This window comes from Nannobrachium achirus (assembly GCF_963921795.1).
Source record: "Nannobrachium achirus genome assembly, chromosome: 11".
NCBI lineage: Eukaryota > Metazoa > Chordata > Actinopteri > Myctophiformes > Myctophidae > Nannobrachium > Nannobrachium achirus.
Window position 1 is genome coordinate 58,568,297 of NC_137820.1, and position 14,407 is coordinate 58,582,703.

The 14,407-nt window shown below is 41.7% G+C and overlaps 1 protein-coding gene across 1 annotated transcript in view; it reads left to right on the top strand.

Moving 5' to 3' along the window:
* The window catches only part of eif4g2b (eukaryotic translation initiation factor 4, gamma 2b), a gene marked incomplete at its 5' end in the record, with an annotated part of 140,153 nt that overhangs the window by 107,069 nt on the left and 18,677 nt on the right, over positions 1-14,407 (top strand). The window contains one exon of the mRNA XM_080737222.1: positions 13,189-13,297. Within this exon, the coding sequence (XP_080593348.1) occupies positions 13,189-13,297 (109 nt within the window). The remainder of the gene's footprint in view (positions 1-13,188; positions 13,298-14,407) is intronic.

The following is a 14,407-nucleotide window of genomic DNA, read 5'->3' on the forward strand; positions in this document are numbered from 1 at the left end:
ATAGGGCAACGGTGCCGGAGATAAGAGTAGGGCCAAAAGTGTGACGTGACGTGACGGACAGACGGAGGGACAGCCGGTGGAGGTTTTCATAGTAACATGCGCTCATCAAGAATGACTGAGTGTGACTATAAGCCTCGTGCCAAATAATCCTGGATCACCCATATTTTAAGCAGCCAACTACTAAGGAGTGCAAGGGTCGGGTCAGGCCAGAGCCTATATCACACTCAAAATATTCATCCTGAAATATTGATCATGTATGCAAAACGTTCTTGGTTGGATTCAAATAGCCTACGGGTTTAAAGGTGAACTTGGTGCAAATAGCCATATTGTAAAGCAGAGGAGGGATATCAATAGTGATAATATGCTGCCCTGGAATAATCTATAAAATAGCAGAAATGAAAGGCTGTATGAAAGACTTCTATGATTCTTATCACCACACATTAAATGCCGTCGCGCTATCATCAACTCATAGGGACATTAAAGGGAGAGTGTATGGTATAGTTACTTGCACACTCTGGTGCTACTGTGCTCATTTGTTTGTGTGTAAAATGAAAACATACTATAGTAGTTTTTGTTTAGTTTTTATTTTCTTTTTTCAATCCATTGTCAATCCATTGTATAGCTACTAGGAATTGGAGTCAACTGGACACATCAAATCAAAACGTTATTGTCACAACACTAGTTTACAAGTGTAAAGATGTCTTCTTCTTCTGTCATGAGTCATCATCAGATGTCCACCTTATTAGTGTCATGCAGCCACGCCCTCTTCTCAGGTCCCACATCAAAGAGGCCGGTGGTCTGTACAGGCCAGGGGACAGGTGCTGGTGATTATGTGGCAGACAGTCTGCTCAAGCTCCCTGCGCTGCTTGCCTGGCAGACATGTGCAACAGACAGATCCCTCACTCAGGGTGCGCTCGTAAATACACCCTGAGAGCACTGGAGCGCAACGGGGACGTGCTCTCTAGTCATTTGGAAATTCAGAGTGTTCAGTGCGTTGCTGTTTTTCAGAGAAGAACATCCTGAAATTTCGTAAAACCAGAAACCAGCACAAGCTAGATTTTGAAAGTACTTTTCTTTTGCTAATATATACACTAAGCACACAACCACCCTTATCCTCATTTTAATCACAAACAATAACATTTATGTTAGAAAATAATATAGCTAGATACGAAAAGCAAAATAAATAACAGCAACATTACCTCTCAAAAAAATATAGATCATCACGTGTCAGCCTTACAAATCTTTACAATTCCTGGGCTCGTAACGTCTATGTTCACTCAGCTCTTTCTGTTCTTCTGCCTGTATTTATTTATTTTTAGAGTAGCCAATTATTTTTCCCTTTTTCTCCCCAATTTAGTCGTTATGTAAATTGATTCCTCTCCACATACATTTCTGTGTTGTCACTGCTCTTTTATTCTACAATTCCTACTGACTCATCTGTCAGTGAGGAGCCCCCACCGGGAGGAAGTAGAACTTTGGCCCTACTCTTCCCACCGAACACTCCCTGCTGGCAGGTCTTGTGTACCTGCAATTACCAATATCACGTTCTCCACCCGGCTTCAAAAATAATCAAAAAGAATATCCTTTCCATCTTTCACTTTTTGTGTCAATTCACAGACAACACAGAGAGTTAACTAAGTTGGTACCCGATTTACCCAGTAGCAACTAGGAGCGAAACCACCATATATCATGCTGTGATTGTAAGCTGAGCTCCAACTGTGTCTTTGCAAAAGGTCAGGCTGGTAATTTTTTAAAACATTATGGAGGTCTCTGAAAGTAAGTGATACTCTCATCACTTCAATTCTCTCTCTCTCTCTCTCTCTCTCTCTCTCTCTCTCTCTCTCTTTCTCTCTCTCTCTCTCTGTCTGTCTCATGCTCTCTCTCTCCGCGTGTCTGTGTGTCACTCTCTCTGTCTGTCTGTCTGTCTGTCTGTCTGTCTGTCTGTCTCTCTCTCCCTCGCTCTGCCTCAATGAATTACACCATGGGATGCTCAGGCTTTGACATATGTGACAGCTCTACTTGGCATTTTTAGACTGAAGTGAGAACTCATTCATCACACACACACACACACACACACACACACACACACACACACACACACACACACACACACACACACACACACACACACACACACACACACACACACACACACACACAGACAAATGAAAATCAATAGTAGTGTCCCCATGTTCTCATCAAAAGAAATCACACCATCCTGACAGCAGGCCTCTTGGTATCGAAGCACTGCATGGTCTTGAAGTGAGACAGCATTGATCGCCACTGTGCTTACTGCATAATTCTCTGCGTCATTCTGCAATGGAAAGATTAGCCTCAGGGGGTAAAAACCCCCTGAAAAAAAAAGGAGAGGGTGAAAGTTACAAATCATCTTCTCATCGCAGTTTTTCTGCAGTTTCCCAACGTGAAGTCATCATCAGCAGGTTCAGGCCTCTATCTCCAGTCTCTGCAGAATATCAATATGGATTTAGGAGTCTCCCTGAAGCAAGGTCCTCAGCTAATTACATCTGTAATCACTTTGCACTGTAGAAAGAAACACAAGCAAGGGTGGGAGGGTGTATATTGCGGAGGAGCGGCGGCAGACTTTTGTTTAACAAAGATCGCTAATGGGGTCAGAGAGTCCCCATAAAATACAGATACACTGCTGTCCAATCAAATGAAGATCCAAGCCAGGTTATCATGAAGGCAAAGTGGAGAAAGGGGTGATACGGTGAAGAGTGGGAGCTTAAAGGAGACATCCAGACCAAAACACATATAGGGTTAAATCTGCCTTTTATCATACCCCTTCGTACCTGCTTTAGTCGATTTTTTTCATAGCTGCCCCTGTTGCTAGATTTCGGCTGCCCCTGTTGATAGATTTCGCGGGCTCTCTCATAACTAACACAGTGGATTGTCCTTAGGCTAGTGCGGTCATTTCTTGAGCTTCAAAGTTAGTATTTTTTATTGGATTGTGTTTACACAACGTCCTGAGACGAACCACACCGCTGTTTTGACCTCACAGGAACCCTTACTTGTCAAACAGACCCCTCCCTCCCTCCCTTTCTAGCCTCTCCTCTCCCTGCTCTGGTGCAGAGCAGAAGCCGTTTGACAAGTAAGGGTGCCTGTGAGGTCAAAACAGCGGTTTGGTTGATCTCAGGACGTTGTGTAAACACAATCCAATAAAAAAATACTAACTTTGAAGCTAAAGAAATGACCGCACTAGCCTAAGGACAATCCACTGTGTTAGTTATGAGAGAGCCTGCAAAATCTAGCAACAGGGGCAGCCGAAATCTAGCAACAGGGGCAGCTATGAAAAAAATGGACTAAAGCAGGTATGAAGGGGTATGATAAAAGGCAGATTTAACCCTATATGTGTTTTGGTCTGGATGACTCCTTTAATAGAGACTAAAGGGAGAAGCAGGGGTGTTGCACCAAATTCTGGGCCCTGGGTACAAGGATTCACTGCGGGCCCCCCATGAATGTTCTTCATAGGGGGATGGGGGATGGGGATTATTAGGCATTATTTTGTGCTTTAACTATTGAAAAATAGCAGATATACAAGCTCACAGCGTGGCACCGAGTGCCACGCTGCAAGCTTGTATATCTGCTATTTTTGAAAAATCTTGAAAATTTGTGCAAGTCTTTGAATATTTTAAATCTTTTTTTGAAAACCCTGTTTCTATGTCAGTGATGCTCACACTTTTTCATGTCAAGGACCCCCAAAATGATATGTGTTTGGCCACGGACCCCAAACTCAAAATATTTCGTTCCAGGGACCCCCCAGAAGCAAATTTGAGTTACAAATGTTCGCTTAAAAAATACTTATATTCAAAGATTTGCACACATTTTCACGACTTATAGCAGATCTACAAGCTTGCAGCGCGGCACTCGGTGCCGCTCTGTGCCGCTCTGTGACTGTGAGCTTGTGTATCTGCTATTTTTCAATAGCTAACGTATAAAATAATTAGGGCCCCTCCACCTTGGGCCCTAGTAACTCAGTCATACAAGTATCAACTACTGCTTCCATCTTTCATCTTAAGAGAAGGTATCATTCTGCCCTCTTGTGGGAATATTATACATTACATGTATTGCAATGATATACAGTATGATGACATACTATTCCTGGCCAACAGTTCCTTCTCAAGGAAATCTCGATATTTCGACGTCCCATTAGTTAAGATTAGGGTTATGCTTAGGTTTAGGCATAGTTTTACTGGGGTTAGGGTTAGGGTTAGGTTTAGGCATAGTAGCATTCACCAGGTTAGCATTCACCAGCGTCGGCAGGTTAGCATTTCACCAGGTTAGCATTCACCAGCGTCGGACTAATGAACATCCGAACAACGCTATACGCCCTTTGTGTAAGGACAGGAATTAATAAGAATAGTTATTCATAGAACATTACACTTCTGCAGTGGGATACACCTATAAACTATCGTATCTGATTAGCCTTCTTGAGAATGCTGAGGAAAGTGGATATCATGTCAATTTGAGGGATCTAAAAGTGATTCATGAGTTGTTCTGCCTGGGCGCTGACCTCTGTAATAATGCAAAATTATCAGGCCCATGTACTAAACTCTTTTTAAGAGCAAATAGGTAGATAACACTTGCTTTGGGTTTGATGGAAACTTGCGGATTGATTGCAGTGGTGGTGAAAATAAACAGTTTCATGTTGTTTTCGTATATTCCTAATTTGTTATTTATTTGCCCTTGTTGATAACTGGCAGGGTGGAACATATGATTCTGTCACTTAACCTGGCCTGGACGGATTCAACTCCAAACTTGACAACGCAAACACAGTCCTGTCTGCATTTAGAGAGCTCCATTTCCCCAAATGAGGTATAGGCCTAGATCTTTATATAGACCTTGACGCACCACAACAATGCGACTTTGATAGCCCTGCTTTGCCCTGAGCCATCAGGCTCCACACTGCACTCTCATTTTGTTCTTTTGGGATAACTGCATGACTCCTGCTATATTTGTCACTGTCTGTTCTTTTGGATTACTGACCCCGGCTTTGACTCTGGCACTTTTAGTTCTTTTTTAGATTACTTCTGACTCCAACTTTGACTCTATAGCACTCTTGACTACTAGGATGTACTGATGATGAGAAGGGCCATTCACACCATGCACTGTGTCTGTATAACGATAGTCTCTCGAGAACAGACTTTATGCTCGGCATAGAAAATTAAAAGGAACAAAAGGGTAGAGGGTTTTCTTTGACGATGGCTAGGCAGATTGGTATAACGATAACTATAAAGATACCGTTTTGGGGGAGGTCAAAGGGGGGTTGCATGATGACCAAAAGCCTAATATCTCCCCTGGCAAAAGGGGAACTCCCCTTTAGGCTAGTGCTTAAAGAGATGGTGCCATAGGTTTGTACGTTTTCTGTGTTAACATTACTCTAATAGACCACGGGGTGCGGTTATAATGTGCAAATTGTATTTTCCCTGTGTATTTTTGGTTACTTTCTGAAAGCTGAAAGCCTCTGAGTCAAAAGGCTCGATCGAAAAACGCTGATTTGATGACATCATATAATCATCCCCTCCCCCTTTACAACATACAGCCAACATTTGACTCGATCTCTCTGTACACTTTTTTGGGGAAAAATCTTCCTCCTAGTATCATAATACCGGTACCTGATCATCATGTTTTTTGTGGGGGCAAAAAATCATGGCACCCCATCTTTACGATGTCGGCTTTCCATGCAGTAGACCTGGGGTCGAAATCCCATTACCCACTGTCGATGCATGTTGACGCTGTATATAATACATCCATGCTGTTGAAGCTGTTCATCTTCAGTTCAAACTTCTAAGACATTAGCTGTGCACAGACACACAAACACAGCTATCTAATATACATACATAACGTGTGTACTCAAAAAAGTAAAATAAAAATATAACTCAGTCTCTTGTGCAAGTAAAAGACATTTCTTAACATAAATATAAAATCTGTATTAAATGTACAAATAAATGTGTGGTAAGGAGTATATTAACAATGTATTCACGTTCATTTACCTGACTATAAAGTGATAAATAAAGTGCCAGTGTGGCAACCTGTGTCACCACTGACCACCACTGACCACCACTGAGTCAAGAAAGAATGACATTGCAACAGGGCTGTTCACCAGCCTGAAGGCCTAATTGTGGAAACAGTTCCTTAGTCTTGGTTTTTTGACAATGTCATCGCTTGCCTGACAGCAGCAACGTTAACAGGTTGTGGCTGGGGTGGTGAGTGTCTTGGATTATTCGCTCAGCCTTGGCTAAGCACCACTTGTCATATACATACAGTATGTCCTGGAGTCGGAGGACGCTCTCCTCCGACAATGCACTGGGGTCATCCACACCTCCCTCTGTCTGCGGTCAGGAGCAGGGCAGTTCTCATACCAGGCGGTGATGAAGCTTGTCAGGATGCTTTTGAGAAATGGTAAATGTGCATACTAGTATATATAGCGCTTTTTATCCAAAGCTCTTTACATAGATTGTGCATTACATTCACCCATTCACACACACATTCATATACACCGATGGTGGAGGAAACCATGCAAGACACCAATCTGCACATCGGGAGCAATTAGGGGTTCAGAGTCTTGCTCAAGGACACTTTGACACTAACTCTGGGGGAGCCCAGGATCGAACTGGGAACCTTGTGGTTTTGTACAGTATATACATGTTATGAAGCTTTTTGGAACAATAGCAGCATTTATTTTTTCTCAATACGATTTATAAAAATAAAAAAAACGAGTATACACAAAAAGAAAAGAAAAAGGCCTCAGATTTAAAATGCGTTTAAGGTAGCTCTGTTTATACTGTGCTGTAGGTTTAGATGCCACTCAGTGGTTTGTAGTCCTTAGGGTGGTTGTATTCCATTCTCTAGCCTTCTTTTATCGCAACAGTTCACAAATCTTGCTGCTGTGTTTGCATATAGTTGTATTTCTCCAGTATGTAGTTTTTTGTTGTTGGTCATGTTTACAAACTCACTTTGGGTGCGTGTAATCTTTGGGAAGTATGTGTCTCTGATGTCTTGGAATATGGGCAGTTGGTTAGAAAGTGTATCTCCGTTTCCACCACATTTTGTGTGCAGTGGGTGCATATAGCCTGTCTTCCCTTGGAAGAGGGGTCTGTCTGTGACGACATTTCTCCATGGCAAGACTGTGTTAGCTGATTCTGTACTAAAGGTGGTTGCACACTGCTGCGTTTTTCGTTGCGAAATGCGTTTTTCAGGGCAAGGAGAGAGAGAGAGATAGAGAGAGCAAGGGACCGAGTGGTGCGCGAAACGGGCGGCAGTGTGCAAACGTGACTGATAACGTGAGGTTGATTTTTTTATTTGCGTGCTCCGAAATTCACTCCAATATTCGGCCCGAAAAATGCAGCAGTGTGCAACCACCTTTAGTCAAGGCTTTCCTAAGTTTTGGGTTGTTTACCGTGCTCAGATATTCTGCTAATGTACATTGAGGAGGTTAGGGATTTAAGCTGGTTGCACACTGCTGCGTTTTTCGGGCCGAATATCGGACTGAATTTCGTGGCACGCAAATAAAAAATTCAACCTCACGTTATGTCAGTCACGTTTGCACACTGCCGCCAGTTTCGCGCACCACTCGGTCCCTTGCTCTCTCTATCTCTCTCTCTCTCCTTGCCCTGAAAAACGCATTTCGCAACGAAAAACGCAGCAGTGTGCAACCACCTTTACACTCCTTTAGGTCTTGCAGTAGGGCGTTCCACATGTTAGTGGTATAGCAGGAGAACGAACTGACAGTCCCAGCCCATAGGCCATAGGAGTTGTTGGTGCAGCGACAAAGTCAATTGCCACGGAGGTATCAAACATCTAGGGCCCTATTTTGACAGCGGAAGGAGACTAGTATGTTGATGTTACTGCCATTGGTGCCATTGTGATTCCTAAACATTTCTGCAGCACTTGCCATTAAAAGGTTCAAGTTACTTGTTTTTTCATTTCTTTAAAAGTAAATAGGCCTACTGTCTAGACCTGAACATTTACCAGCATTTGCTTATACAATTTTATTTTGCTCAAGTGCCGATGATAGCCTAATAAACAGGTTTTTCTAGATAGACATTGTAGTTCAGGCATTGATTTAAAAGTAATGATGAGAATTGCTTATGGTTCGCGTGCTAATTAGGATGTGGTTCATATTTTAATGACTGACTTTTTAGTAAACCAAATAGTACAATAGTCTCCCTCTATCATTAAAAAGTTGATCAGATTCTTTCCTGTACTGCAGATGAGTTACAGAGTGTCAAATGGAGAAGGCAGTAACTTTTTGAATGTCCAGTACTTATTATTGGGTAATATGGATTTAAGTGAACGCCCGAAAAAATATAATGTACGATATTATTGGCTAAGAAGGACATGGCAACAAATGACGTGTCCAGTGCATATTGTGGGTTTCCAGTGATAGTGTTCACTAAAGATGGGATGTATGGCTCTTTGAAGTGAGCCGGATCTCTGGGATCCGTTCCTTTCAAAGATTCCGTTCAAAAGACAAATTTTAGTTACTTGTCACTTTGTATTTTGATAATTACAAATCACTTCAACCCTATATACATTTCGGCCATAATATACATTTCAGCCATTTGAAAATAGACGATCTACAAGCTCACAATGCATCGCAACAACACAACGCATTGTGAGCTGTAATTTTCAAAACATGTTCTACATTTTATTCATTGGAAATGGGACATTTTGCATAATGAGTACTTTCTACTATTGGTACATTAAGTGCATTTTGATACCAATAATTTTGTACTTTTACTCAAGTACATTTTAATTCCAAACTTCTACTTGTGGTAGAGTATTTCTACATTGCAGTAATGATACTTTTACATAAGTGAAGAATGTTTGTACTTTTTCCACAACTGTTAACTATTAGGGTCGTGCTTGGTCTTCCCCCTTGGGCCCACCTTAACGATCATCACAACGAAAGCGTGGGGTGGCTCAAAGTAGCTGACAGAGTACAGCATCTTGCAATGGGCCTGGTGTACAAGATACACTACACCTCCAAGATACCCATGTACCTGTCAAACTACTCCCTAAAGGTCAATCATGTTCAACGTAGATTTAACACTAAACAAGGCTCTAATTCGTTCTCATGCTATACCACCAACATGTGGAACGCCCTTCCGCAAGCCTTAAAGGAGAGCAAATCCTATAGCCTCCTTCAAAATTGGTATGAAAGTCACATTCAGGCGGCTGCTACCTGTGACTTGTAAATAGACTAAGCCCCCATGCTCCCATACTCCCCCTTTTTTCTGCCTTTGTATTTGATGTTATGCTTTTTCTGCTTTTGAAATTGATGTTATCCTAGATAAAGTACTATGTTCTATCCGTCTGTCTTTCAATGTTATATGAGATACATAAAGTGCACTCTGAGCTAACGCGGACAGTTTGTGTAGGCAGATGGGCGGGCGCGGCGAATCTCTCCGCAAGTCCTCTGCTCAGCTCTGATTGGTTAGGGAAATACTACACTTCCTACAACAGTGATCATAACGCGATCGCCCAGGCTTCTTTTTCTTCCGATCGCCAAAAGAAGCCTGGGTTTCCGAGGCTACATAAAGTGTGGTTCGTGGTTCCTGTGGAAATAAGCCGTAGGGCTTTCTAGGATATCCTTTTAGTTGACCTTGTACCAGTGGTTTGTGCTGTCATGAAACTGTACCTTTTTCTATTGCAAACTTCCAATAAATTCTTCAATCAATCAATAGAAAGGAACGGCTCCCTATACTGCGAACCGGATCCCATCGTTCATTTCAAAGAGCCGTTCAAAAGACTCGATTCGTTCGCGAACGTCCCGTCTGTACTGTTCACTGTTCAGCTCTGCAGTGTGCACTGCTAGCCTGGTGGCTACTAGTATGAGCTAACAAGCAGGAGGGGCTGGTGTTGTTGGCAATGGTTCACCATTTCGCCGCAGAGATATACAGGTCTCTTGGAAATCCCACGCAAAACCAATCCGTTTTTCTTGTTCACCCATTTCTATTTCTTCTTTGGTGGCCACACAACATCACAAAACTGACGTTGCTTTCGTAAAGGTAAGGCATATATTTCCCTCTGGAGTCCAGGCTGTCTGCGGTAACCTCGCCGTTTTCCCCTTCCAAAATGGCTACTAGCAGCCAGCCAAGCAAGCTGTACATTGGACATAGGGGCCCTAGCATTAACCGGGTAGCCTAGCCCTATCTAGCCTAGCCTAGGCTAGCCTGCATGCATGCAGCTTGTCTCAACCAATTTTCTATAGAGTAGAAAATGGCGTTGTTGCCTTTTTGACTAGCTGATTTAAACATGTAAAACTTTATATTAATTCAGCTAAACATAGTGTTCAATCAAGTGACGGGGATACGGTGGTATTTAAATGTGTGCATCATCATCTGCCGACAGCAAGATAAAGAACCCCTCGAGGCTGTGCTAACGTTTTGGGGCTGTTAAGTATGACATCATTTTGTAGGCAGAGGAGAATTCCTGCCCCCAGTTTCCGTGAATCTTTTTACTATTTTTACTATTTACACATTTTTCTTCTCTTTATTGTTGAAAGGAAAGTGTTAGAATTATACTTAGACGTTATTTTTGTCTCGGAGCTGTTGAAATAGCGAGGGACAGAAAATGCTCTGGGGGCAGAGTTCTCCTCTGCCTACAAAATGATGTCACGGCTTAAAAGCCCCTAAAGCATTTCGATAGTAACAAAGAAAAAACAAACAAACAAAAAACAACTTTATTCATTATTTGTCGTGCTTATAATGGTGTTAGCAACGCTGATGTCATCAATAATGATTTGATCAATAATGAATGCTAACCATACTACAACAATAAAGTTTGAATTATACTTGGTGGATAAAGTATTCAACATTGTATTTAAAAAAGAAGAAGAAAAAAAAAACATCAATAGTGCAATATGGGAATATTCTGTTATAAGTAAAAGTCCAGAATTCAAAATGTATTTGAGTAAAAGTATGAAAGTATTGGCATCAAAATACACACAGTACCAAAAGTAAAATTACAAAATGTTTGAAAGTAGCAGATCTACAAGCTCACGTTGAACTTGAGAGTAGATTGGCTGTTTTCAAGTTTGGCCCTGTTCATTTCAGGGTCGTGTGTGTGTGTGTGTGTGTGTGTGTGTGTGTGTGTGTGTGTGTGTGTGTGTGTGTGTGTGTGTGTGTGTGTGTGTGTGTGTGTGTGTGTGTGACTTAACTCAACAGCACCACTTGGTCACCAGCGTTATTGCAGCTCAGGCTACAAAGTAACAGATAAATAGTAACACACAGACAAAGTCACTTTAAGGAGACCTGTGACCACCGCTCAAAAATACAGATCTCAAAGTTAACGATGCGTCGCAGACAGCGCGACGTGTTGCAATCTTGTTGGATGGAATATGAAATATCGGACAGATCTATGACTAGAGATACTGTGTACTGATTTGTGTGATTTTTGGAACAAATCTGAAGGAGTAATATAAAAACATTTGTTTTACATAAGTCGCCCTCCTGGTGGTGCAGATGTGAAATATGCAGGGCAAAGGTTTTTCCTTGGCCTCTCGGAGTGCGCAACTGCGCATATAAAGTTTTACACTGATCGGTGGAGTTATTGGTAACTCCAGTTATTGGTTATTGGTACGAATCCGCCTGTTACCATGAGGCTCATTTGAAAAATTTGAAGTGGCATTTCTTCCTCGGCCTAGTGGGAATGTGTGGGCAAAACTTCACATAAATCGCGTGTGTTAATGATTTGAGGCATTTTGTTCAAAAGGGAGCACTCTTGCAAACTTTGGAAGCCAATCTTAGCCAATCAGGATGGAATATGAAAAATCTGAAAGACCCGTTTTGTTTAATGACTATAGAGATACTGTGTACCGATTTGCATGATTTTTGAACAAAATCTGTAGGAGTACTGTCCAAAAATGTGTTTTGCACAAATCCGTCTCCTGGTGGCGCTATAACTGGCCCATGCGAAAAATTGGGGGCAGAGGTTCTGCTCTGGCATCCAGGGAGTGTGCGTGCAGAGTTTCGCTGCCAGTGTGCCAACGGTGCCGGAGATAGCTGTCCACAGAGAAGGACAAGGACACACGGACGGACAGGGGGGAAAACATAAGTCTCGGCCATGCCTTTCGGCCTGGCGGAGACAATAAGTAAAGAAAAGTACATTATATATTACAGTATACAGTTGACCACAATTTTGCTGCGTAATATTATACAAACTTCTCAAACGAATGTATTCGATTAATAGATATGGTTTCTGGAACGTGATAAACAGCTTGTTGACTGCCTTGACGTTAGGCAGGCAACTGACATTACCTTTTTTTAACCAAGCGACCACACGTTCTTTGTTGCAGACTGACAAAGACAAACCTAAGCCATCCTCCCATACAGTATGACAAATCTAGCTGTGCTGTTATTGGGTTCAGGCTCAGAGGTGTAAAGTAACTAAATACATTTACTTACATTTTTAGGTTATATACTTTACTGAAGTATTTCTAATTTCCAATGCTTTAATTTCTGCTCCACTACATCTCGGATCCAAATATGGCACTCGTCTTTTACTCCACTACATTTACTTTGCTCCTTTCGGAACCTCTCCCTCCGCTATACAGCTCAGAGATCGGAGTTGTATAGCGGAGGAAGACTGAGGTTCCGAAAGGAGCTAACATTTACTAGAAAACTTTAGTTACTTTGTAGATTTGATTATTATTACAAAATATACATCATGCCACTTCAGTCTTTACATTTCAACCATTTAGAAAATAGCAGATGTGAGCTTGTAGATTTTAAAAGGGACATTCTGCCTAATGAGTATTTTTACTTTGGTACTTAAGTAATTTTTTATACCAATACCTTTGTACTTTTACTTAAGTACTTTTTTAATTCCGGACTTTTTACTTGTAACGGAATATTATTTTCTACATACAGTATTGATACTTTTTCCACCACTGATTGGGTTTACATTATATCAGCTAGTAAGGTCGCATGCCAAGCTGCTCAGTAACACATTTTAAAATGCTTTGATCACAAGGTTTGCTGATTTCTGGCCTGTGGCGCGCGTTTGACGTTAGAATTAGCCATGTCTTTGTTATGGGGCTGCTCACAAGCTAAACTGATAACTTGCAACCACGTGATCCTCTTTGAAATAAAAAGTATCTAATTAATAGAAGCCTGCTCCTATGACATGTCACTTTAATCTTGTGTCTTTTGTTTTTCTCCCCAGTACCGTTTTCCCCACCCCTCCCTATTCTTCTTATTCTTTTAAAGATTCTTCATTGTCAAGCCGCCAAAGTGGAGAGTGCGATTGCAGAAGGGGGTGCTTCTCGTTTCAGGTAATTACAAAATGTTTTGGAATTGTGAAGTTGGTGCCATGCAAGCCCGAGTGGGGAATTGATGTTGTCTTGTTTGTGAAGCAGGGACTTAACAACATCGTTCCAATAACAATCCAGGATGTGTGAAAGCTCAAAATGTCTGTCAGTCAGATCTTCTTTGTGTAGCCTTCGCAATGGTAGATGGGGATGAAGCTTCAAACACCAGTTTCTTGTTAGGAGATGTAATATCAACACACAAACTGAGCCTTAATGAATTATATCACTGTTGTCTTCATTACATCAAGCATATCAGATGACCATGGCATGGCCCCCCATACAAGAACCATAGTTCCACCTACACTGAATATTGATGAGCACGTCAGTAGATTAGGGAGGCCCTCTAATCAAATAGAACTGTATCCACCAAGCAGCCTTGAATTACATGTCTTGGCTTTATATTTGAACTTGGTCTGGCCGAGATGAAACTGCTGCTCTGCCCTATCCTCTCAGCCTGGCATGGTCAGACTAATATCACTGCGTAGATATTAGTCTGGAATCTTTGCATGGAAACTGCATACTGGGCCCTGATTGGTCCCTCACAACTTCAGAGGGAGTGAAATCCAATCACAACTGAGTGGTAACAGACCAAATCTGCTGAGGGCATTGTATTTTATTTTATTTCATTTTATTTTATTTTATTGCAATGTTAGATTCGTCTAGTTTCCAGGCTAGTCCTCTCTACCTTTTTATACAGTATGGCATGCACAAGGGCATTTGTGTCTCCACACAACCCTAACCCACCCCTCATCTCTCTTACTCGTAAGATGACGTCTATTCCACAGTGTTAGTCCTATTGTAAGGGTTTTCATCTCTGCATAATCAGTGAGTTTAATTTCATTTGGAATTTCTGACTTGCAGTAAATCTATATGTACACATTTGTGTCACTCGATACTGGTGTCAAGCAAGGCCTTGGGGTGATGGCCTTGTTGACTCTGATCTCCATACATTGGCCATATTATATTTCTAACCTCGGGGTGACTGTAGAATGTTTGCAGCGTTGTTTTTACATAATGGAGTGTCTATGATGACACCCATCACCCATGCATGCAAGATGGTGCATGGGAGTCCTT